We start from the raw sequence: 27,335 nt of genomic DNA on the forward strand, positions 1-27,335 counted from the left end.
GGGGATTAGAACACTATGGTTCCCTCTAATCCTTAACCTTTAGTCTGGTCTGGTCTGCGTTAGCAGATAGCGTCAGTGGGCCGGACTTACTGTAGTACATTTCCATTATGGGGAATCAGAGTTTATTTCCGAACACATTTAGAGGCATTAGGGAGCTCACTCAAGCCAAATGAAAGGCAGTGTTGTCAAACACCCCCCGTTATTTCAGAAAATGCACTGTTCCATGTGAAGTTTAACAAGCCATTATGATAATCTAAGTGAAGTCCCAGAAGAGCTGTGTAGATGCCACTGGAATGCACACTCAACTACCATTGTACATGCCTCCACTTCCAAGGTCCGTGGAACTCCTCAGTTCCTCTGTTTTCCCACCAAATTTAATTTTCACCTCTCCTTGAACCTGCGCTGCAATACAATCACACTCTGGATCAAGGATTTACATTTGAGTCATTTAGCAGATGCTCTTATCCAGAGTGATTTACAGTAGTGTGAGTGCATATATTTTCATACTTTCTCTTATAGGTCTCCCGTGGGAATCAAACCCACAATTCTGGAGTGGCAAATGTCATGCTTTACCAACTGAGCCACACAGGACGGCACAGTAAGGGCTGAGCAGGATCCCTCTTCAATTTAGATTCAGTTTTTGATATACAGAGAGGAGACGAAGACACATCTTTGAGTAAAGAATGTTCTTGTTTTCCTCTTGCAGAAACTCTTGATTCAGTTTTTCCTGCTTCTCTGATTATAGAAGCACCACTCACTCAGTCACTCAGTCTTTTTGGACACCCCATCTCTGGGCTCTGCAGGAAATAGTGTTTCTTTAACAGGAAACAAGGTCACGCAGCACATTAATCTTTCATGACTAAATTTGTGCTGCGCAAAGAGGACATTTTCTGCACTTTGTAGGGTCCACTATTAGTTATATGGCTTTATTTATACATTCATCTCCATTCATTATTCATGTGCTTTTGCCCTGCAGATGTGGATGCGCTTTTCTTGAGGGACAGCTGATATGAGTGCAATGTACAACAGAACACACAACACAGAGACTGCACTGATTTAGTGCAGGGCAGTGTTTCTGGTTCGTGCTTCTGGTTTGTGGACCGCTCCGGTCCATGGGACATTAGTCAAATTGAAGTTATAAAGGAAAGGTGCTCCTCCCATTCTCTGACACCAGACTGATTGGTGGTTTGTTTCTCTAACAACCTCTTGTGTTTTTGTTGCCAGGCAACCACTGAGCAGGAGAAGCTGAGCCATGCTGGATCCAAGCCCTGCCTCTCCGAGAGCAGCGGCCGACTCCCTCAGATAGCCATGAACACCTGCAAGTACAATGGCGGCGTAGTGAGACCACTGGGCAGCCTGGCGTCGTCGCGGCGCAACCTAGCAGAGCTCGACTCTGAGACGCAGCCCCTCCAGACGTTGCACAGCTCCGGCCTGGAGGTGGTGGTATCCAAGGGCAACGGCGAGGACCCCAGCAAGGCGTCCAACGAGAGCCTGGTCAGGGACGGAAACGGTGCTCCTGTGAAGAAGAACAAGGACATTGGCTATAGGCTCGGCCACCGGAGGGCGCTCTTTGAGAAGCGGAAGAGACTCAGTGACTACGCCCTCATCTTTGGAATGTTCGGGATCGTCGTCATGGTGACTGAGACTGAACTGTCCTGGGGAGTTTACGGCAAGGTAATTAGTGTGGGTGGTCTTTTTGTTTGTTGAATACCTCCAATGCTGCAATTCTCTGAGTCGCTATACACAATTTCCCCACTGTGGGGGAAAACACGAGGGAGTTCTCATAGACCGGCAGCAAAAAATGCCTCATGTTGCTTATGAATGCATTTCACACTACTTTTGAATTATAATTGGATTGTAAGGCTCGTATGAATGTCCTGCTTAATATATTGTTTGTGTCATCCTCACAAATCAACTGCATTACACTTAAACACTTCAAATTCAACCAGTAAAATGTCAATGAGCATTAGCATTCTAGCTAACTGCTGCATCCAAAAATAGGATTTTTGCAACTATCACAGCCAAATGTAATCTTAGCAACTGTTCAAGCAATAATCAAAACAACATTGTAATCCTATGAGGGCTCCCCCAAAAATGATTTAGTCTTGAAGTTATAACTACTTAAATCTAGGCTATGTTTAATGGCTGCAGATGGCAAACGGCAATTGTTTTCCCCCATACTTGTTTATGACGTGAATAACGACTCGGAGTATGCTATGTTTAGATAGGAAGTCATGTTAAACATGGTGAACACATAGTGATCTTCAGAGATATTTGTGTAAGTAGAATGACAATGCTTGCGATTCAAAAAAGGTCAGAGCTTGGCCAAAGGACTGTTTTCACTCGGCTGCTGCTGGTATTCTGAGAGTCACTTTGAAGCCTGCCCTGCAGGCAAACACAACGCTGCCCAATCAGAATAGAGAGAGCTGCTTCAAAGTGTCTGACATTATCTCTGACCAGCACGTGGGAGTGTCAGGACAACCCAACATGGCGGCAGGCTGTTGTCATTTCAGGGTCGCCATGACCTGGTCACAACTCCCTGACCTGTCGTTAGCTCCATCAACCAATCAATTTGGATTTGAGCAGTACTTTCTGTACCAAACATTTGTCACAGTGCACTTAGGGAAAGGTTTGGCCCCGATGTTTACAAGACTGCACTGTTGGCTAGCGTCACCACATAGTCAATGCAACGAGCCAGTATTGATTGGCCTAAGTAATAGCTGGAACGGCTACTGAATTTCTTTACAACTGCATGAGGTAAAGTAAGATTGAGCAGCAATGTTTTGGTTAAGTCCAGCCAATTCTACACATTTATTTGGATTGTTAAATTCAATATTGCATATAGGTGTCTGTAAGGTTTCTATTAACCAATTTTTGTAGTAAATTTAGATGAATTGTCGAGTTGGTCTGAGTTTAAGTTGAACTGATCCTATCCCTGAGTGACACAGCACTCCTACCATATAGAATGTGCTACAATAAGGACGAGTCATTTTTCATCTTGCATGTCACATCACATGGACATGTGAGTCAGTCAAGATTTTTCCCAACCCTTAAAGAGGTGTGGTGGGGGGTTGATGTGTTAAAGGGACTGAAACCCCTTCATACTTCTGTCAGGTGGATGAATTGGTTTTACTCAATGTTATTTCACTGGAGACTTCTCAAAACAATTGCAGACATTATAGGGTCTTGAGAGGTGCCAGAGACCTGAGAGGCAAAGCAATCTAGTTGATTGCTAAAAATACATTTGCTAATTTTCTCCCCGCCTGTTATTATATCTTGGGGCTGCATGATCAGTGTAATGGCTCATATTCTAATGCATGCTTACTTGACCCCACCCCAAGAGAGCATATCAATATCCATTTATAACGACTTGGTCGTCCACGGGCCTTGACAACATAGCAATGGGCAGCTTTTACAATCGCCCCTGACGATTATTTACAATGATTCCTATTGTTGTTTTTGTCGCTGTTGTCAGGATTGTGATTACAACCCCCCCCCCCCCCCCCCCCCCCATCATTATATAACATGTTTTATTCCCCACCATTATTACAGCTGATTCATCAAATCACTTTTTACCCACAGAGGGAAGTCTAGTAGTGCAGGTCCTTATTCCAAAGATCTATGACCCCTTTATAGGCGTTGCAGCTCTAGCATTCAAACGATCAATTCATCACATGCACCGCTCACGGTGTCTCTCTTCCTGCTAACGCTGCTGTAGAAGATGCACAACATAACTGCTCTGTTTCTGCATCTAGGCTACTATTAGATTGAAAATATCCAGTGGTGGGTTTGATGAATAAATCGTTTGTGTACTGTTTAGAGCCAATGTTTGACCTTTACTTCCTGTTACTGTCATGTTTTGAGACAACACTTTGTGGTGCTGTTGTTTTTAGTTCAAACCCCTTTCCTCAGCTCTCTCGTTTTAAGCTAATAATATGTGGTGTTTTCAGTGTCAGTGTTCCTCTCCCTACTACTAGCTACGTTCACTCCAGAGGGAAACATTTTTGGAAGATAGAAGATAGATGGATTTATTTTGCTCTTGTTCGCTCCATCCAACAATATTTCTAAAATCAACATGTTTTGCCCACCATGAAGACTGCCTAAATTATTTCACACAACAAAAACATCTAAGTTGAAGATTTCTTATATTAATGCTTTTACATTTACAGTTCTGAGGTGAAGCCCAGGTATGACTACTCCTCTGAAAGTCAACATAGGTTGCAGATGCTATGTAATCGTCAATAAATATTCATAATTTATTTCATATATTTATATTTCTCCTCAATATCACTGTATCTCTAAACTATATGTATTGTGTGTCTGTCTCTCACTACAGGAATCTTCGTACTCATTTGCACTGAAATGCCTTATCAGCCTTTCCACTGTTATATTGCTTGGTCTTATAATAATGTACCATGCCCGGGAAATCCAGGTGAGTCGAAATAATGCAACAATTTGGCAGGAAATACCATTTCATTGTTATAATTTATGGGCTGGTGTGGTGATTGCCTGAATTGCTTGAAAATTGAGTTTGATTATTGAGTGTGATGATGCCTAATATTGAGGATTTAAAAAAAAGTATTCAACATTTAAACAGGTCGACTTAATTGGGTATGTTAGATACTTTACAGTCCTAATTCAGCTGATTTATATTATGATATTTACAGAAAATGACTGAAATAACTGGTACTTTTTTTAAGGCTCTTTAAAATGTAAAGAGTGGCATCTATTAAAGCTGTAATCCACAGCGGTGAAACTGCCACGTCTGTTTGCAAAATTACAACAACAAAGAGGTCTCTGACATCTTGAACATCATTACACACGAGATAGAACAGCAGAGTATGTACTACGGACTGTAAAATAAAGTATTTAACTACTGTAAAATAAAGTATATAAAGACTGAAAAATAAAGTTTATAACTACTGTAAAATAAAGTAGGTAAAGTCTGTAAAATAACGCATAACTAAACTACTTTTTGCTTTTCCCGCAGCTGTTCATGGTGGACAATGGGGCGGACGACTGGAGGATAGCCATGACGTACGAGCGCATCTTCTTCATCGTTCTGGAGCTGCTGGTGTGCGCCATCCACCCCATCCCGGGCCATTACCGCTTCACTTGGACGGCGCGGATCGCCTTCACCTACACTCCGTCGACGGCCAACGCCGACGTGGACATCATCCTCTCCATCCCCATGTTCCTCAGGCTCTACCTGATCGGCCGCGTCATGCTGCTGCACAGCAAGCTCTTCACAGACGCCTCGTCGCGCAGCATCGGCGCCCTCAACAAGATCAACTTCAACACACGCTTCGTCATGAAGACGCTCATGACCATCTGCCCCGGCACCGTGCTGCTGGTCTTCAGCATCTCCTCCTGGATCATCGCCGCCTGGACGGTGCGAGTCTGCGAGAGGTAAACGGCTAGGGAGTTCCCTAAAGAGGGAAAAACCCAGCCAATCGCCACAAACGCACACCCCCATCGTTGTGCACTGTGTGTGTCGGCACTCCCCCTTCTCTCTCTCTCTCCCTCCTTCCCCCCTTCTCTCTCTCTTCCTCCTTCCCCCCTTCTCTCTCTCTCCCTCCTTCCCCCTTCTCTCTCTCTCCCTCCTTCCCCCTTCTCTTTCTCTCCCTCCTTCCCCCTTCTCGCTCTCCCTCCCCCACTTTTCTCTCTCTCCCTCCTTCCCCCTTCTCTCTCTCTCCCTCCTTACCCCATTCTCTCTCTCCCTCCTTCCCCCTTCTCTCTCTCCCTGCTTCTCTCTCTCTCTCTCCATCCTTCCCCCTTCTCTCTCTCTCTCCATCCTTCCCCCTTCTCTCTCTCTCCCTCCTTCTCTCTCTCTCCCTCATTCTCTCTCTCTCTCCCTCCTTCTTTCTCTCTCCCTCCCCCACTTTTCTCTCTCTCTCTCCCTCCTTCCCCCTTTTCTCTCTCTCTCTCTCTCCCTCATTCCCCCCTTCTCTTGCTGTCTCTCCCTCCCCCACTCCTCTCTCTCCCTCCTTCCCCCCTTCTCTCTCTCTCCCTCCTTCCCCCCTTCTCTCTCTCTCACCTCTCTCTCTCCCCCTTCTCTCACACCTCTCTCCCCCACTTCTCTCTCCCTCCCCCACTTCTCTCTCTTTCCCCCTCCGTACCCCCTTTCTCTCTCTCTCTCTCTCTCTCTCTCCCTCCTTCTCTCTCTCCCTCTCCCCACTTCTCTCTCTTTCCCCCTCCGTACCCTCTTTCTCTCTCTCTCTCTCCCTCCCCCACTTCTCTCTCTCTCCCTCACTACTCTCTCTCTCCCCCTCCGTACCCCCCTTTCTCTTTCTCCCTCCCTCCCCCACTTCTGTCTCTCTCCTGCCCTCTTCTCTCTCTCTCTTTCATTCCCCCTTCTCTCCCTCTCACTCCTTCCCGCTTTCTGTTCTCTGTGTCCAGTTGTGTTGTCGTGTTCTGTTCATGCTCACTAGCCCAAAGTAATGTATTGATGTGTCGTACCCCCACACACACCACTGCCTGGGTAACAAAAAAAAAGAGGGTTTCATTAGCTCAGCGATCACTCCACGAGTCCCTACTCCTTGTTTTAACGCTATTTTAGCAACTTTTCCATAATTCATGAGTGTCTAATTGTTTGTTTGCTGAATGGTTTGTTTTGGTAATGCTGAGCAGCCCCAAGGATCCCCGTTCACATCAGGCTTTTTCTCAAGGGGGCGGTGGGGATTCTCACAGATCTCAGAGTAAAGGGAGGAGGCAGGGAACAGCACGCTTTTTCAGACCAATTAGAAGTTTATCATTATTTTGATGTTAAGTTGTCTTCTTTGGTGTGTAGGGGCTGAGGGAGGTGGGATGGGTTGACGTCAGCTCCTGTAATACTTCGTTATGACAAAAGGGCTGTAAGTCAAACAGTCAAATCAGTCAACAGGAACGCTCGCTGCCAATCTTTCAGTCAGTCAGACGGTGAGTTGCTCTCCTACGTTTTGCTTGCTTTTTATTTCCTCCCTTTCCATCCCATACTTCCTTGCTCTCTTAACCGCTCACTAACCACTTCCCCCTACACCCTGGAGCCACGTAAGGACCAGCAGAGAAAACAGTGTTTGACCTTTGGCTCCACCTCCACATGAAATGGAAAAGAAGTAGCGTGAGGTGCAACTCGAATCCAACTTCACCAAATAGTTTGTTGGCACACATTCAAAAGAACACTCTGTTCATCAAGTCTACAGGAATGAATAGTGTATTGCTGAAGGTACTTGCATAAAGCCTTAAAGAGATACCGTCACAAGGATGGACACACTGTTTTTTTCCTGTCTTAGATTTAACCATGAAAGATACAGGTGTTGCCAAATACTGTGAAAAGCATGAATAGAACGTATGGATGACATTGTTGATGGTGTTGTATCTGTCTGGTAATCTTTCAACATTACAAAGGAAAACCATAGAACCACAGGGAAATGTAACCAAGCTCTACAGTCGGATGTCTATGGTACTTGGACGCAACATGCGGCTGGAGTCAACACCATGAAATATCTCGAGTGGCTAATGGGGTCAGGATAGATGATATGCCCACCACACGCTCCGTGCCAAACTAGTCCGCAGCAGTGCTTGCAATATAAGGCAGTCCAGTTATGGTTTCAATTTGAAAATAACATGTTTCCGTGTGTTTGGGTAAGTGTTTGTGTGTCTTGTGTGTGAGTGAGTGTGAGTGTGTGTGTGTGAGTGTCTATAATGTTATGTTGTACTTTCTATTTCCCCACTATGCTGCTCCATAGGGATACCATGTGAGTCCTCGCTCTCTAGCCGTGGAAAACCTATCATTTTGCACCGAGCTGGCGCCACTGCTGCCCTGAGTGGGTGAGGGATGGGGGTGGGATTGGGCGAGGGGCAGCCCCCCCCAAAAAACTGCTATCCTTTCCAAACAGAGTAAGGCAAAGGGGGACTAGGTATTCCCCCCTTAGTCGGCATGAATGTGGCACCCATCCTCAAAACCCCAAAAATATGTCAACAAAGAAAAATACATTCAGTGGCTAGGAGCATAGGCGAAACCTATGATTTGAGCAGCACTTTGAACCAAGCGTCTCTTTCTAAACTGTTTTGTGGTAACAAAAAGGAGGAGGAGGAGGAGGAGGAGGAGGAGGGAGATTGTGCTAAAATGGAGCAGCTCCTTCAAGTCACCTTCACCAGCAAGCCTGAGGGCAATTGTCTTTTTTCATTCCTCTTCCTTATGTAATTGTTATAGATCCATATGGTGCCCACTCTTTTCAGCATCTACTTCCAAGATTTGCTGAGGAACAAAAGCTTTTTAGTCCTTTGTGTTCTCGCACATTACCATTCCATTATGTGTCTCCCCTCGAATAATTGATTGAATGATGTCGTAATCGTTAGGTATTCTACAGGCTTTTGTCACTTCTGCCAGCTGATTCAGTTTGCTCAAGACGTGGCAAAGGAATTTAATCTGAGATACATATTCATACAAAACATCCGTGCTTATTTGAGGAGAAAACAAATATCAAGCCATTTGTCTGGTACAAAGTCGTTAATGTGGACTTAAGCTCGATTTAGATTTTTTTTAAACCAAATTTCTAACATTTAACCATATTATAATAACCCCATTAACCCGGAAGTGTTTCACGAAAAGCTCTTCAGCTAGGATGATGAATAGTGAGGGTGTTGCTATCCGTTCTAGCACAGTTTCCAAAATTGAGTCATGAGGAGTTTGTTTCTTCAAGGCAAATGCAGTGGCTCCAGTTTGAAGTTTCATAACATGGATTGAGTTCTCACCCGTGGTAAACAATGAAACAGCATGGGAGTCTTCATGTTTACTGCTCTCGATCCCATCACTCCAACCCACTCAAAAAAAGAGGCGCTTGTTTTCCAAAGTGCTGTGCGTGAGTTTGGAAATGAATCTGCTGATGCACTGTTACATTGACCACGCTCCTGAGCCAAAGGGCAGAACGGTGTGAGATTGGACGAGCACGGAGTCTGTCTGGAATAGTCTGCCGAATGAAAGACACATGGTGGGTGGAGGGGACAGGAGGGGTGGTTGGCTGAGTGGCGGAGTTGGCAGAAACCGTGATGGTACAGTAGAGGGAAGCAATGCGGGTCTCTGCCCCCCTTGATACAGCTCCAGAGCTCCCCTACTTTATTTAAGATCCTCAGTCTCTTGGCGTTCTTATCAAACTCCTCCTCTTTGGCATCATGATCCTTTGCAGATTTCCTACTACTGTACCCATCTAACGTGGCATGCTTGCAGTTTTTCCTCATCCCCTCCCCCACGTATTTATCTTTCCTTCTTCATAACCAGCAGGCCTAAACCAGTCAGAACTCAGATACACTTGCATGCCTTGCCTGTCCCCCCTCCGGTCCTATCTCCTCTCTCTAACTCTCTCTCTCGCTCTGAAACTAAACACTTTTTTTTCTCCGAGGTTACATGAGACAGTCGTTTCTCACCCCGGTCTTCCTGGGGACCTCTGGCCATGTAACAAGCTTTGGAAAGTTAAGAGACTTTCCCTCACCACAGATTAACAGGGTTGAGTTACTGGCCGGTTACAGACCGATATCATGTGTGTGTTGTCACTTGACCGGAAGACACAGTACACAGCTCCATGTAGAGCGGAATCCTAACCAGAGATACTTGTGCGCTTCAACTTTCACCACAACTAAAAGTTTTGTGTAAATCCCACATTAGTGTCCGTGTGAAAGGTCATGTTCTGTGTGCTTTTCTCAGGTTGGGATTTGGCTGTTAATGAACTGCAGGCCATATCGTGACTTGAGAGATGTGTGTAAAACCTTGAAATTCCTCAGAAGGATTATATGAAGGAATGAATTGCCTAGACATTCATAAACTTGCAAAATAATCTTTCTCATTATGTTGTGATATAGAATGATCTGTACACACACTAACTGTACACACGGAATGTTGTGTGACAGATAGTCCAGGTAGACCTTCAAGCAGAGTTTGAGTTGTATTTTGTGTACCATTGGAGTATACCTCCACACTCTGTTCTTCATGCCTGTTGATATTCCATGCAGGAGTTATTATTGACAATGGACAAGCATGACCTAACAAAGTTCCGGAACACGATGATGTTGACGTTCATCAAAGAAAGCTTTTGAGGCTGGCTATAAGGCTATACGAAAGAGTTTTAGCTTTGGTCTTAAGTCCACAATGGCTGTTTGAAGGAGATATCCTGTAGGGAAGTTCTGTGTTGTTATGTCTTCTGCCATCTGATAATTTTACTTTTGCTATTTTTTGTTGCGTTGGCTGTGCTACGGCATGTATCGTTTGCGTCATATTGTGAGACTTAGTTTCAAATACATTTTATTACCATTTTGTTCAGTAAATGATAATGAAAAGATAGACTTTCATCTTGACTCGACATGTTTGCTAGAATCCATTTGGAGTGCTTGCTTTGCATTTTGGCTGGATGATGCGAGCACAATTAGGTCTGCAGTTTTTTTAATTAGGTCATCCCCAGTTGAGTTTAATCCTATCTTTATGTTTACCGCCTCTGACACCCTCCCCTCTTACATTTCAACAAATTTGTCCCAAAATAATCTTTGCCACTGCTCAAATTCTCATTTAAATCAAGGAGACTACTTAAAATTATTTTAATGTGCTACGATGAGTTTGCTTGATATGATGAATTCCTGTAGAGAAGACTGTTGTTAGTACACGGACACGCTAAGGCATATAAAAGTCCCCTTTTAATGTTCTTTCCACTGCAGTGGCTTATGTTAGGAGCAAATTAGCCTGTCCAACAATTTGCCTGCTCAGGGTAATACTAATAAAAATACTGCTTGCTGCTCAATATACAGTATTGCGTTCTCAATAACTGGTTAAACCAGTTTTTCTCAATTTCAGGTTTAATCAGACTTGCATGCCATAGAAGGAACAAAGAATAATTGATTTGGCAGTATTGTCTACTCCTGTATAATGTTGTCTTTATAGCTAACAGTTATTGAGATCTCTAACAATTCTTTCCAACCAATGTTTTTGGCAAATGTTTCTATGTTACTTTTTAGTACCACAACTGACAACAGGGTTTGGAAGATTCAGAATACTCATCATTTTGATTTCATTCCTCAAATAGCTTAGATCAGGGTTTCCCAAGCTCGGTCCTTCCCAAAATCTAAAGCTTAAGCTTCAACCTATAATATACAGCATAGACCAGGGTATTCAAATCTTGTAGTGCTAGGGCAAAAAAACAAAACATGTACCCAGGGGGGCCCCATGACCGAGTTTGGGAAACCCTGGCTTAGAAGACACATTGTCAGGCATTGCCGCTGTATGTCCCTGGGACAAACCATCTGTTTCTTGCATGAGCTCATCCACATACGGTGAGAGACAGAGATAAAGAATTCTGGGGAAGATGGCCAGGGTTAAAACACCAGTTAACATGAAGAGATGGCCAGGGTTAAAAGACCAGATGACATGAAGAGATGGCCAGGGTTAAAAGACCAGATGACATGAAGGGATGGCCAGGGTTAAAAGACCAGATGATATGAAGAGATGGCCAGGGTTAAAAGACCAGATGACATGAAGAGATGGCCAGGGTTAAAATATCAGATGACATGAAGAGATGGCCAGGGTTAAAATACCAGATGACATGAAGAGATGGCCAGGGTTAAAAGACCAGATGACATGAAGGGATGGCCAGGGTTAAAATACCAGATGACATGAAGAGATGGCCAGGGTTAAAATACCAGATGACATGAAGGGATGGCCAGGGTTAAAATACCAGATGACATGAAGAGATGGCCAGGGTTAAAATACCAGATGACATGAAGGGATGGCCAGGGTTAAAATACCAGATGACATGAAGAGATGGCCAGGGTTAAAATACCAAATGACATGAAGAGATGGCCAGGGTTAAAATACCAAATGACATGAAGAGATGGCCAGGGTTAAAATACCAGATGACATGAAGGGATGGCCAGGGTTAAAATACCAGATGACATGAAGGGATGGCCAGGGTTAAAACACCAGATGACATGAAGGGATGGCCAGGGTTTAATGAAGAGGAAAAAGCATCACTGCATCCATTTTAACCAATTCCCGTGAATTTTAGTCATTTAGCAGATGCTTTTATCCAGAGTGACTTACAGTAGTGAGTGCAAATATTTTCATACTATTTTTTGTGCTGGTCCTCCATGGGAATCAAACCCACAACCTTGGCTTTGCAAGCAACATGCTCTATCAACTGAGCCACACGGGACATACAGGGGTGAGTTGTGTACTTCAATACCACCCAGAACAGTGACTTGTTTATGATGTTGACATTCTTCAATGGTCTCTCTTGTGTTGGCTGACGCAGTAGATATATTGCAATGTGTCACCGGTTAGGTTGTTTTCAACACTGTGAATCAAGTGGTATTCCTGTAGTCTAACACACATTAAAGCCCTTTCTGGAAGGAGTCATTCAGGTCTAGTGCTCTCATCTGTGCGTACTTGCAAATAGAGTTGCTGACAAAGTAAGGGAACACAGAGTTTTTTGAGGGAGCGATCTTACAAACAATGACATGTCTACAACACAAAGCCTACTTCTATGGGATGTTTTGCAAGGGTGGGAGACAATTTATTTCAGACCTCTGGTCTCACACTAGGTCGAAAGTGGTGCCAGCTCTTGTCCATGCTATGCCAACACTCTACACAGTATATTGAGAGCTTCAAAATGCCATCGACTGGCTCTGCATCCGTAGCTTCTAGTGCCCATATCACTGTAGTCTATGGACATTTGTCTGAGTCCTATTCAAGATTCAAGGATTTGGGGGAAAACCTATCTACAGTTTTGTACCCATCTAAAAACAAAAAATCCACACCAAACCATGTCCAGTCATAAATGTAGAGATTCACAATAAGAGTATTCTTAAAGCAAATACATGGTGATACAGGGAAACCATACACTGTGCAATGTTACACCATTGCGGAAATGGAAAACAAACCTCTAGCATTGTCGTGCTCTAATCGCTTGCACCAGCCTAGAATAATTTGGACACTACGGCACTTAAAGTACTCCTCCTACAAAGGCGTAATTGGTGCCGTCAAGAGCATCCATGCAATTTGAGACAGTCCCAGTGTGTAAACCAGATATTTACCCAACCCTGATGAAGCCAGTGATTGAGTGGAACTCATCATGATACAATAAGCAATTAACACCACTGTAGAAGCAAATAACTTTCAGGACATATTTCACCTCTTTCTTTACAACTTAAGTTCACATGAATCACATGAATCACATGAATCAGGGGATAAAATAAGAAGCAGTGTAATATGTTGACAGACACGACTTCCACCAGGTTCTGTCACAGAGTTAGTGATCTGGAATGACTCATGTATTTGCCTGTTTTAGTCACAGATTGTCTAAAATTAGCGAATTAGTCACTATAGTGTTGTCCCCCTTGCTCTAAGCCTTGTCAGAGAGAATGCTATTGAAGGCTAACGGTGCTGGATTCAATGCGTATCGCAGAAGTGTCACGTTATAGCTCGATTGAAATTTAAAGGCAATGTTCCCTCCCTCGTGGAGACTGCATTCATGGTAAACGCATTTACATTTTAACACTAATTTTCCGCCATACTTCCACGATACGGATTGAATCCAGCCCTAACAATCCAGGTGAAAGAGACAGGGAAGTCAAAAACATTGAGCTTCTTAATGCGTTTTTACTGGTTTCCAGCGTACAGATAAGAGACTGGCTATATAAATATTCAACCCCCATGCACTTGACAATATTGTGATATTTGTCAAGGATGGTTTTCACTTTGTCGTTGCTCTCTTTGCTCTCAATATACTGGCTTTTCAGCATGCAGGATGCAAACATCTTTTTAATGCCTGCATGGTATTGTATCGACGTGCTTTTCTGCATGCCATACAGTCGCTTGAACCCACACTATTGACTCTGAGGAAAAAAGGATCATGTTGTTTTTCCTGACATTGAGCATGAAAGCAGAGTTGACGTAAAGGAAAAATCCACTCAAAAACCATCTTTCTGTATTTCTTTAATTAGTCCACTGTTGATACAGTCCCAAAATGTTCTGGATGTCAACAGTCATGTTTTCAAGATGCTGGAATTTCAGGAAGCAAAGTGTCACCGGCCACATCATCATATAATGCATTTTGGATCGTCGTGATTGGGGCGGCAGGGAGCCTAATGGTTAGAGCGTTGGACTTGTAACCGAAAGGTTGCAAGATCGAAGCCCTGAGCTGACAAGGTAAAAATTTGTTGTTCTGAACAAGGCAGTTAACCCACTGTTCCTAGACTGTCATTGTAAATAAGAATGTGTTCTTAACTGACTTGCCTAGTTAAATAAAGGTCAAAAATAATGATATGGCTGGTGACACACTGTATATTGAGCTTCTTGAAAGTCCAGCACCTTGAAAACTTGACTGTTGACATGCAAAACATTTTGCGACTGTATCATCAGTGAACTAATGATAGAAATACCAAAAGATAGTTTTTGAATGGAGTTTTCTTTTAAGGAGATCAGAGTTCAGCAACAACTGCTGAATGCATGGTTAGTTCCTTAATGAAAGTGAACTGTCTAGGAGGAGATTTTCAAGAATTTTCAAGAGTTACAAACTTGGTTCATCTGCCCCAGGTGTTACAAACTGTATTTCTGCATTGATTAGATTAAATTGTTCCGGCCATTTTAATTCCACATGCTGGGTCACTGCTGGATAATCAAGTCATTAGGAGATCCCTTTCGAAGAAAATCTCTGGGAGCAGAAATGTCATCCTCTTTATCCTTAATAGTCATCCTGTGTACTTTTGAGAGCTGTTAGTAACCAGGTGAACAATGACCCTCAGTATTATGACTCCTCCTAGACAGCACCTTAGCCAATCAGGGATGTAGTATGTAAAGAAAGGTAGGGTTGGGCTGGATGGGTTAATTTTGGGACTTTATCCCACAATGCAAAGGGGATGGTAATGTCATCATCAATGTTGACATTTGAGGTGGTGTTTTTTATCTATCTGCTGTGGTTTTAGGGTTAGTGCTATCATGGATCCTTGGGATGTCCCTACCCTAAACCCTAACCTTAACCATAACCCTTACCTAACCCTAACCTTAACCCTTACGTTAACCGTTTTAAATGTCAACTTCAATGGGGTGAAGTCAGTTGGGACGTCCCAAGGGTCCCGTTTAGACGGTGTGTTTTAAGGGGCATTGGCTATCGCATGGTTTTCTGCCATTTTCAGCAAACAGAATGATGAAATGAAGTGACACATTTTGAAGGGATGATGTTCATAACTAAACCTTTGTTGGGGCAGTTCAAACTTACAGATCCAAAGTAGTTTTTCCCCCATTGTGTTGTAAGAAATGAGAATTGACACTCTCCTTTCTTTAAACAAAATGATGTCGATGGTCAAATATATTTTCCTCTCTTGTAGAGCAAATGATTTGGGTGATTTAGAATTTGTTGGGGATGAGTGCTGATGAAAGTGGTTAGTTTGGATTCAAATCCTGTAAGACTCAAACTTAAAAGATCAATTGCCTGCGGTTCTCATAACGCTTAAATGCATAGCTGCATAACTTAATGTATGTCACTTTCTTTATTCCAATCATCTTCCATAATATTTTAATTTCTATGCTAATGAGTAGCAGATGTATGCCTGGATTCATGTCTATTTTTAAATGCTTCTCAATTGATATCATCCATCGTCTCAAGTTGTTTTATAGACACTGATACATACAGTAAATGTTCAGTGTTTTGCTGTGGAGAATTCTCAAACCGCCATCAGCATTTAATTAGATTCTTTAAAAGGATTATTGAAATCAATTTTGTTTTCCCTTCCATATCATTTTAATTTGGCTACTCATTGAATGATTGAATGTGTATCTTAATTTACCACAGAGCATTGACTGAACAGCTACAGTATATTGGAATGTGACGGCACAACTTCATAACGTTTCACCATTTTGTTTCCAACATGGATTGGGTGCTTTTTAGATGTGTAGTGCAGGCATGACGAAAGGTGAAACACTATGCACATGTCATTTCTTGCTTCTTCAACCACCTCTGTTAGTTCACGACCTCTCCAGCATGCTCAGGTTTCCTTTACAGTATTGGGTGTCACTGATGGGTATCTTCCTCTGTTTCTCTCTTCCTTACTTTAGGTATCATGACACACAGGAAGTGACCAGTAACTTCCTGGGAGCCATGTGGCTGATCTCTATTACCTTCCTCTCGATTGGCTACGGAGACATGGTACCTAACACGTACTGTGGGAAAGGCGTATGTCTGCTTACAGGGATCATGGTATGTTACTTGTCATTGGAAATTCATATTTTTGTGTGTGTTTCATGCAGTATTGCATGACTAACAGACATATTATTCCCACGAAACAGCCATGTTTTTAATCTGACATCATGTATTTCTTCAACTTGTTGCTTTATTCTAGAGCAGCTCAACGTCTTGAAATGTTTCCCTCCAAGCAGTCACCTCACTATTAATACAATAACTCAACAGTCACCCTTCACATTATTTCATTTCTGGGCCTGACTATGTTTCTGACCAATAGGGAGCTGGCTGCACTGCGCTGGTGGTCGCCGTGGTAGCCAGGAAGTTGGAGTTGACCAAGGCTGAGAAGCATGTCCACAACTTCATGATGGACACACAACTCTGCAAACGAGTGAGTCACTCACGCTCTCATTCTAGTGGCATCTTTGATCTTCCACCACTGAGCACTACTGTAAATGTCACATCCCTTACTGTACGGGAGGTTATATTACAATAATACAATAACTGTCGTTTATAGTTCCTGATGGAACAGGGTAAAACAAATTTATGTCCCCGATAAGAAGTTTTTTTTCATTTTCATCGGTTTACCATTCTCAATTCCCTACAAGTTTACCTTTCTCAATTCAGTTTACCTTTCCCAATTAAGTTTACCTTTCCCAATTCAGTTTACCTTTCTCAATTCAGTTTACCTTTCTCAATTAAGTTTACCTTTCTCAATTCAGTTTACCTTTCCCAATTCAGTTTACCTTTCTCAATTCAGTTTACCTTTCTCAATTCAGTTTACCTTTCTCAATTCAGTTTACCTTTCTCAATTCAGTTTACCTTTCTCAATTCAGTTTACCTTTCTCAATTCAGTTTACCTTTCTCAATTCCCTAAAAGTAAATCCACATAGACTATTATGTTATGAACAGGCAGTTGTTCGGGACACCCTGCCTTTGCCCGAGGGTTCACATGCGTTTCCTCATTGGTCGGCAGGTAAAGAACACAGCTGCCAATGTACTCAGGGAAACATGGCTCATCTACAAACACACTAAATTGGTCAAGAAGATCGATCATGCCAAGGTGCGGAAACACCAGCGCAAGTTTCTACAGGCTATCCATCAGTAAGTGTTGTTTCCCAAAGATCATGACTCCATCGTAAGCATGTCTGAAGCCTACGTGGACACATACAGTTGTTTTTACCACCTGTTGTTAAGTTGTTAAATACATGTTATTGTCTTTATTGCTCTTTGTTGTAGAGCTAGTAACAGTAGTAGTGGTTTTAGTTGCACTGCTAACTGTATTTTTGTGTAGATGTGCATCAGTGGAGGCTGCTGAGGGGAGGACAGCTCATAATAACGGCTGGAATGGAGTCAATGGAATGGTATCAACCGCATGGAAACCATGTGATTGATGTGTTTGATACCATTCCATTGACTCTATTCCAGACATTATTATGAGCCGTCCTCCCCTCAGCAGCCTCCACTCTTGTGTTTTCTTAATTAACAGCACTCTTAGTCAGCGGCGTCACTGGTGGTCTTTGTTATAATGTCCTTCCTTTCCTACTCTCAGCCATTTCCTGTGACAATATTCTGTGTGTTCGGTTAGCTAGATGTGTTATTTAGTTGTGTACTAAAACACGAACACACACACACACTGGATACCGCACCTAACAAATGCTATGTACACACACACACACACACACCCTGTAATGTAATGGCCCTCCTCCCCCTGCCCTGCCCTTCCCCTCCTCAACCCTTACCCTGTGCTTACAGTGAGAAGTGTAATGGTTCACTTGTTTCGTGGATGTTGTGGGGTTTAAAACTTTGTACTGTGTTCTGTCTTTGTTTTGCTCTATCACTGCAGAGCTCAGAAGTAAGTCTTCTATGTTCCTCCTGTTTCCTCTACATTCTCTCTCTCCATGTCTGCGTTTTGACATGCATGAACCTTCAAAATGCTGGATGCCGGTTGTTTTGGTTTTATTTTAATGTTCCATTTACCCCCATCCTTTGAATGGAATGACAAAAAGCATCAACATTACCACTGATGATGACATGGTAGTGGGGTGTCTGAAGAAAGTCAGAGGCATCTGGCAGTATGAGCTTGTTGGGGCTTGTTGGCTTGGCCGGAGTCCATTCATCAATGAAGTCGCCATCTATGATGTTACCATGATTAATATAGATACAATATGTAGGCTATATTAACCTGCATTGGCAGACCCATCCTTGCTCCTGACTTTGTGGTTAACACTTATCTCAAGGGTTTGAAAAGTCTGTTTTTGTTTTGAGGATATTTTTTGTATTGCCATAAACACTCAGACATATCAGACACTCACAATAAAGAACACAACTGCAGTGGCCTAGTATCTTAACTCACCCTAGCAGGAAGTACCCTGGAAACCAGCTTTAGAGTCATTTTTGTACCCAACTCAGATGCCTTTCCTTCACAGACGCTAGATAGGAAAGAACGGGCCTTGCTGGTAGCCTCTCTAGTTAGATGAAGCTGAAAACAGAGCCTTTGCTGTGATCTCCTCATTTGCACATCGATGAATGCCCTTGCCTCAGAATTAGCACTTTGGGGAACTTTCTGCCTGCCTCAAGTCACCAGGATGTCGATCCATTTTTATTTCACCTTTATTTAACCAGGTAGGCTAGTTGAGAACAAGTTCTCATTTACAAGATAAAGCAAAGCAGTTCGACACATACAACAACACAGAGTTAGACATGGAATAAAAAAACATACAGTCAATAATACAGTAGAGAAAAAAAGTAAATATACAGTGTGTGCAAATGAGGTAAGATAAGGGAGGTAAGGCAATAAAATAGGCCATAGTGGCGAGGTAATTACAATATAGCAATTAAACACTGGAGTGATAGATGTGCAGAAGATGAATGTGCAAGTAGAGATACTGGGGTGCAAAGGAGCAAAATAAATAAATAAATACAGTATGGGGATGAGGTAGTTGGATGGGCTATTTACAGATGGGCTATGTACAGGTGCAATGATCTGTGAGCTGCTCTGACCCATTTGATTGACTGGTGTGATGTCATCACTGACGTCATTACTTTAAACCAATGCACAAATATCCTCCCAAGGTATTTAAATATTCATTGAAAGTGATAAAAAAAATCTTTAACCTTTATTTACCTAATCCGATATAAGTAATCACTTTTCCAAAGGCGACCAGATCAAGAATGCAGATGCGGTGTTTAGGAAGTGTAGTACAGTACATAAATATCATAAATCAGTCATTTAAAGTAATCACTTTTTTCAGTGTTTTATCAGCCATTGTCATAGAAAAGTGCCACTGGTATAGATACTGTAAGACACATTCACAGGGTATGGCCCTTCCCTCACATACACCCTCCACACCATAAGTGCACGTCACTCTCAAGTCACTGCAAGCTCACCCAATGACTGACGTTTCTCTGACAGCCTGCCACTGAGCTAGCTGTAAGGGTGTGACAGCTGGGAGCACACATAAAGGCATGTCACCTTTATGAAAGGCTCTATTTTTGATAATATTTACATTTATTGTATTTTTTATTGGGGGGGGGGGGTGTATTTTGTTTGGACTTTTATTTGACTCATAGATATTTTTTGCGTTTTTGCATGTATTGGTTTGGCGATGATCAGGATTGGGAATGCTTGTATATGCATGCAGGCTGCTCTCTCTCCTCAACATCCTACCAGAGAGAGTTCTTCTGACAAACATGTGTTGCTCTTCCCCCCCTCCACCTTCCTCCTCCACCCACCTACCACCCCCCTGCCTCTGCCCCCTATCCCCACTCTCTACCCTCTCTACCTCCTCTGCCTCCTATCCCCACTCTCTACACTCTCCACCTCCCCTGCCTCTGCCTCCTATCCCCACTCTCTACCCTCTTCACCCACCCTGCCTCTGCCCCCTATCCAAACTCTCTACCCTCTCCACCTCCTATCCCCACTCTCTACACTCTCCACCTCCCCTGCCTCTGCCTCCTATCCCCACTCTCTACCCTCTTCACCCACCCTGCCTCTGCCCCCTATCCAAACTCTCTACCCTCTCCACCTCCTATCCCCACTCTCTACACTCTCCACCTCCCCTGCCTCTGCCTCCTATCCCCACTCTCTACCCTCTTCACCCACCCTGCCTCTGCCCCCTATCCAAACTCTCTACCCTCTCCACCTCCTATCCCCACTCTCTACACTCTCCACCTCCCCTGCCTCTGCCTCCTATCCCCACTCTCTACCCTCTTCACCCCCCCTGCCTCTGCCCCCTATCCCAACTCTCTACCCTCTCCACCTCCCCTGCCTCTGCCCCCTATCCCCACTCTCTACACTCTCTCCCCTCTCCACCCCCCCTGCCTCTGCCCCCTATCCCCACTCTCTACACTCTCTCCCCTCTCCACCCCCCCTGCCTCTGCCCCCTATCCCCACTCTCTCCCCTCTCCACCTCCCCTGCCTCTGCCCCCTATCCCCACTCTCTACACTCTCTCCCCTCTCCACCCCCCCTGCCTCTGCCCCCTATCCCAACTCTCTACCCTCTCCACCTCCCCTGCCTCTGCCCCCTATCCCCACTCTCTACACTCTCTCCCCTCTCCACCCCCCCTGCCTCTGCCCCCTATCCCAACTCTCTACCCTCTCCACCTCCCCTGCCTCTGCCCCCTATCCCCACTCTCTACACTCTCTCCCCTCTTCACCCCCCCTGCCTCTGCCTCCTATCCCCACTCTCTCCCCTCTCCACCCCCCCTGCCTCTGCCCCCTATCCCAACCCTCTATCCTCTTCACCCCCCTGCCTCTGCCCCCTATCCCCACTCTCTACTGCCTCTGCCTCCTATCCCCACTCTCTATCCTCTTCACCCCCCCTGCCTCTGCCCCCTATCCCAACTCTCTCCCCTCTCCACCCCCCTGCCTCTGCCCCCTATCCCTACTCTCTACACTCTCTCCCCTCTCCACCCCCCCTGCCTCTGCCCCCTATCCCCACTCTCTACTGCCTCTGCCTCCTATCCCCACTCTCTATCCTCTTCACCCCCCCTGCCTCTGCCCCCTATCCCAACTCTCTACCCTCTCCACCTCCCCTGCCTCTGCCCCCTATCCCCACTCTCTATCTTCTTCACCCCCCCTGCCTCTGCCCCCTATCCCCACTCTCTACACTCTCTCCCCTCTCCACCCCCCCCCTGCCTCTGCCCCCTATCCCCACTCTCTACACTCTCTCCCCTCTCCACCCCCCTGCCTCTGCCCCCTATCCCCACTCTCTACACTCTCTCCCCTCTCCACCCCCCCTGCCTCTGCCCCCTATCCCAACTCTCTACCTCCCCTGCCTCTGCCCCTATCCCCACTCTCTACCTCCCCTGCCTCTGCCCCCTATCCCCACTCTCTACCCTCTTCACCCCCCCTGCCTCTGCCCCCTATCCCCACTCTCTACACTCTCTCCCCTCTCCACCCCCCCCCTGCCTCTGCCCCCTATCCCCACTCTCTACACTCTCTCCCCTCTCCACCCCCCCTGCCTCTGCCCCCTATCCCTACTCTCTACACTCTCTCCCCTCTCCACCCCCCCTGCCTCTGCCCCCTATCCCAACTCTCTACCTCCCCTGCCTCTGCCCCTATCCCAACTCTCTACCTCCCCTGCCTCTGCCCCTATCCCCACTCTCTACCTCCCCTGCCTCTGCCCCCTATCCCCACTCTCTACCCTCTTCACCCCCCTGCCTCTGCCCCCTATCCCCACTCTCTACCTTCTTCACCCCCCTGCCTCTGCCCCCTATCCCAACTCTCTACCTCCCCTGCCTCTATCCCCACTCTCTACCCTCTTCACCCCGCCTGCCTCTGCCCCCTATCCCAACTCTCTACCCTCTCCACCCCCCTGCCTCTGCCTCCTATCCCCACTCTCTACCCTCTTCACCCCCCCTGCCTCTGCCCCCTATCCCCACTCTCTCCCCTCTCCACCCCCCCTGCCTCTGCCCCCTATCCTCACTCTCTCCCCTCTCCACCCCCTGCCTCTGCTCCCTATCCCCACTCTCTCCCCTCTCCACCCCCCTGCCTCTGCCCCCTATCCCAACTCTCTACACTCTCTCCCATCTCCACCCCCCTGCCTCTGCCCCCTATCCCAACTCTCTACCTCCCCTGCCTCTGCCCCTATCCCCACTCTCTACCTCCCCTGCCTCTGCCCCCTATCCCCACTCTCTACACTCTTCACCCCCCTGCCTCTGCCCCCTATCCCAACTCTACCTCCCCTGCCTCTGCCCCTATCCCCACTCTCTACCCTCTTCACCCCGCCTGCCTCTGCCCCCTATCCCCACTCTCTACCCTCTTCACCCCCCCTGCCTTTGCCCAGACTGCGCAGTGTGAAGATGGAGCAGAGGAAACTCAATGATCAGGCCAACACGCTAGTGGACCTGGCTAAGGTAAGAAGACCCAGATCCAGGCCACTGCCCTGGCTTATAAAGGCCATGCGGCAGGGTTTTTCAAAGGTTCGCAGCTGGACGCCGGCCGCAGCATTGATGTGTGTGGCATTTGCACTCCAGGTTTCTATTTTAAAATGTTCAGAAGCTGGTGCTTTAATGTGTGTTTGCACTGCCAGACCCCCACCGGTCTCTCTTCACCTGCAGTTAAAGCAGCCTGTCTTGGCTTAGGGAATAGAGCATTGGATAGCCATGTAAATAACACCTAAACTCTTTTATGTTCGTTAGTAGATTATCCCCTCAGTTTATGACTCAGCTAATGACAGCTAATGACAGATGATGAAAAATGACCAATTAGCTCAGAGAAATGCATTCTCTTAACTTAATTGAGGGGCTAGAGTCCTGTGGTATTAGTCAACATCCTGACAAGACATCCTTGATCCTGAATTGTCCTGCTATTATGACCGGTGGAATATAAGGAGGTAGAACACTGCCAAAACACAAACTGTATTATTGTGGTGGCGATAGCTCCTAACAGTATATGCATTGGTTGAAGCCCAATGTTAAATTCAAATCTCCCTACCATAATATCTATGCCAATATGACACCGAAGTCGATGAACATTCACAAATCAATTTGACTGGAGGGACACAACACAACTCTTGTCATGAGCCGCCCGAGAACCACATACCATATTTTTAAAAGACAATTTCTTGCCCCGAACGACAGCGTCCATAAAGTGACCATTAGACTTTCCAGCATTTGGACAAAACAAGTTTGTAGGGTAAACAGTTTATATTAAATGTATAATTTATCACTCTCACATTCTCATTTATGTCCATTAACAACCAACGATGTTCTACCCTTTTCTAGCATTTCTGACTATGCTAACATCTTTTCAGCCAAATGTCAGTTCTAAAATAGGACCAAAGCACTTAGGTTGCGCAGCAACAGCGCTAGCAGCTAGCTAACACCATTCGGATGAGGCAAGCTACAAGGAAAGGAAGCTAGCTAGCTATATTTTTCTATCGAAAGTTTTTCACATGGCTAAAGCCATCTGTGCAAACTGTTGGCCTTGGCACTTGCATGCAATCACAGCACAAACAAATAAGCACAATTTAGATAGCTGCCATTGCCAGTTAGCTAGCCAACTACCAATAGCCAGTAATGTTAGCTAGCTAGCTACAAGCCAACAAGGCTGTAACTTTAGCTGTCTGGACAGTTAGCGAAGCACCGGCACAACAATATCTCCCACATTCTTCCACAAAGCACAGCTAGCTAGCTTAGTAAAGTTCATAGTCAACACTAAACTTTGGGAAACTGCCATGCTGCTAATGTATAATACATGCAATGAGTAACGTAAACTCGTACATCGCCTTGGTCCGTACAATTGCCCTTATTTTAGCGCCCCAAAAACGTAATACTTCCAGATCAACTGTAATGTCAATACCATTGTAAAGCACAATTTCTCCCCTTTCCAACAAAATCAGTTACATGACCTAAACACTGCCCGTTTCTGCATAATTCAAGGAGGCAATGAGCCCCTTCAGGTCTTTTTAAAAATGGCGGGTGGGGAAGCTAAACTAATGCGTGATAGTGAGAAGGACAGATGTCGTGTGGGGAAATTGCTTTTTTCACTCGATCTGTCCAACTTATCACCTTATTGCCTCTAAAATGTAAATAAAACACTATAAAGAGTTTATATAATGTGTCACTATATACCTATTTGAAGGTTTGTGTCGAACTTGAATCGGGTTTTTAGGGCGGTGCTAAAGTGATCTTAGAAGTAAACAGCGGCTTTGAGAATGATGATCGCATGCAATGATGACGAAAAAAATTACTAGGTATCCCCCTTACCCCTGTCACTGTTCATTTCTTGTTTTTAAACGATGAGAGAAGTGCTACACCTGGTGGAGAGAGATTGTAAGACAGAAATAGTTGCTTTATGCCTGCTGTACGTTACGACAAGTCAATGACATGTCAAGATGTAACGGAGGGTCAGTTTTTTCAACTTTTCTCCAATACTATAGAGCCATTACCATGTCGATCAACGCTTGAATAGAAACCTAGTTCACACCCCCGATTTTGAAGTCAACACAGTCGCTACAGTCCCATTAGTTTTCTTTGTAGCCTCGTTTGAATGTCGCGGTCACGCACATTTGTACGGAATGGGGTGAGTTTACGTTATTGCTCATCTAATGTTAACGTTAGCTAACGTTACTCCATACACCAGTCAACCTGGCTTGCTCAGCTAGCTAACGTTACAGCCCTTACCTTATGCCTTTATTCAGTACACTCCATCCTCTGTCAATGCAATTTTCTTATTGTCATTATAATCCAAATTTGCGCAGACTGACTAACACAGTGTCAAGTTACTTTTCAATGTATTCCCAAAAACCTGAAGTCGCCATCCATGTAAAAAGTAGCCAGGGGGTGCGGGTGCAGCCAAGTTAAACAACACTAACATACTGTAATTGCTTGCTTGCATGACCTTTGGGCAGTCCAAAGAAAATGCCATGCTTGTTAACTTGGTTAGCTATGTGACTGTTTTTAACACATCAACTGTTTTAGATTATTTTTTTAACCAAGCAAGACAAATAAATATTCAATCAGTACTGACTGAATGAACAACAACAAAAGCTTCCTGTCATCACCAGACTGTCCATTTAAATAGTGTTAAGATAATGTGTTCATGACAGGGTTCGTAGAATAAGCGTTAACGTCACCGCCATGGGATCTGAAGGTCCCGGGCCACGCACGCACAGTGTTAGGTGGCTCTTAAAAGAGCATCGTTGAGTGGCAATGGCCAGGGACTGTGGTGTGTGTATTACTGCGCACGTCTTGACAATAGTGTGTTAATACGGCTCGCAATTCAGGGCGTTGTGAGCATGTGAGCATCTGCAGGAACATCTCCCCCCGTGTGTGACACTTTTGATATTCTGGATTTCCCTTGGACTGTCTATCCGACTTAAAATGTGGGTCAAAAGAAAAGGGAAACAAAATTATTATCTGAGTTTTTTGGGGGCGAAGCACACTGTCTACCGGTGTCCTAACTAGCTAGCTACCGGTGTTGCCCCCACCTCCCACCTGCTGTGTAACAGAGTCCCCCTAGCTAGCTAACTAGCTAGCACACAGTGGGGCAACAGGCGGGGGCGAAGTACACGGTCTACCGGTGTGTTAGCTAGCTACCCATCCCGCCTGCTGACTACCGGAGTCCTAATTGGCTAGCTAGCTAGCACCCAGTGTCCTTCTCTAACGCTTGCCAGAACACCTGCCTTCACTGTCATTAACAGAACTGCGGAAACAGTGCCGACAGTCGGGGGTGGGGGGGTGAAGGACACTGTCTACCGTTGTCCCTAGGTAGCTACCGGCATTGTCACCCCAGCCTCTTCTTCTGTGGAGTTTATCGGCGGTTAGCATCCAACATAATTTTTTATCATATCCATATTGGCTTAAATGGGTTTATGGTTTTTCGCTTCCCTCTGGAAAATCTGCTGCTAATATTAAATAAATAATCATAACTAAATTATTTATGTTGCCATTTGTCATTTTTGTGTATTACTGTGTATTACTTTACTTGTATTGCTGTGTTATGCTGTATAATAATGTTGCATAATCACCTCCCAGTATAAAAAACAAAAAATACAGTTTAATTTATTGAGTGTTCAAAAGCTGTGGTGATATTGATAAGAAAAGATCCCTACCAATTAGTTTTTTCCCTAGTTGCTACCCATTCTAACCCAGATAGTTCTCTTTCCTGTCAACTCTCATATTGACATCCATAGATTCTGATTCCAGTTAGTTGTTTACTCTAGCATGATTTATTTATTTATTACCTTGTTCATTATTATTACCTCTTAAGGGGTCATTTGCAACTGATGTGAGTTCAAAGCTACCAGTCTAATATGCACCATATAGTGATAATGATACCATACAGAATTGACATGCATATGCTTTGAGAGCAATTTATGGCAAGTGTCAAACGACTACATTTCATATACACAATAAATACATTTAGCATATACCATAATAGATCCATCACCTCGTCTCTCTCCTCCTCCTTCTGCAGACCCAGAACGTGATGTATGACCTGGTGTCGGAGCTGCAGGAGCGTAGCGAGGAACTGGACAAGCGGATCGGCATGCTGGAGGAAAAGCTGGACTCGGTGACGGGCAGCCTACAGGCTCTGCCCTGCCTCATCTCCCAAGCCATAAACCAGCAGCAGCAGGAATTCCTGGACGGCTTCCTGCACCGCTTCCGGCCCACCTCACTGGGCTCAGAGCGCTCGGAACGTTCCGAACGTTCCGAGCGTTCCTGGACCTCCACAGCCCGCCGGCGTCGCTCGCCCTCAACGGCACCGCACACCTCCTCTGACAGCGGCTAGCCCCCGCCCTCGGAACCGCCCAAAACGACCCTAAACCGCACTAACCCCGATGACGACCCATAACATTCCCCTAACCCCCCTAAGCCCCCCTCTACGTCACATCCAAAAACCAACACCATTATGACTGAACTTCCAGCGTGGGACTGAAATAGAAACTGCTCCAATGCAAACCATTAAAAACTTTGACACATCCACTAAACAACAACCTAAACGACTTAAACCGAGACAAGTAGAGATATGGTTTATGTTTTAGCCATTGTATGGCTGTTCAAGTTAGCTTTTTTTGTAAAAGCCCTTGTATAGTTAAACTGACTGAGTTCAGGGTTGCTGGGGTGAGAGCTGGCTATCACACCGGAGCGTCCTTAACCCAGTGAGGAGTGGGGGTGGGGGGGGATAGG

The 27,335-nt window shown here is 45.0% G+C and overlaps 1 protein-coding gene across 1 annotated transcript; it reads left to right on the top strand.

The window, feature by feature from the left end:
- The first annotated feature begins 1,305 nt into the window (after positions 1-1,305).
- On the top strand, positions 1,306-26,937 carry LOC120020422 (small conductance calcium-activated potassium channel protein 2-like). Its single transcript, XM_038964078.1, has 8 exons — positions 1,306-1,674; positions 4,337-4,432; positions 4,991-5,409; positions 16,073-16,214; positions 16,477-16,587; positions 17,173-17,300; positions 22,487-22,556; positions 26,623-26,937. Exons 1-8 carry the CDS (start codon positions 1,309-1,311, stop codon positions 26,935-26,937), a joined length of 1,647 nt encoding a protein of 548 aa, XP_038820006.1. The 5' UTR covers positions 1,306-1,308.
- The last annotated feature ends 398 nt before the right edge of the window (positions 26,938-27,335 follow it).

Source organism: Salvelinus namaycush, chromosome 25 (genome assembly GCF_016432855.1).
Source record: "Salvelinus namaycush isolate Seneca chromosome 25, SaNama_1.0, whole genome shotgun sequence".
NCBI lineage: Eukaryota > Metazoa > Chordata > Actinopteri > Salmoniformes > Salmonidae > Salvelinus > Salvelinus namaycush.

Coding starts and splice junctions, on each gene's coding strand:
- LOC120020422 (XM_038964078.1), top strand. CDS start 1,309: ATGAACACCTGCAAGTACAATGGCGGCGTAGTGAGACCACTGGGCAGC. Junction 1,675..4,336: donor CCTGGGGAGTTTACGGCAAG/GTAATTAGTGTG, acceptor CTCTCACTACAG/GAATCTTCGTACTCATTTGC. Junction 16,215..16,476: donor GTCTGCTTACAGGGATCATG/GTATGTTACTTG, acceptor TCTGACCAATAG/GGAGCTGGCTGCACTGCGCT.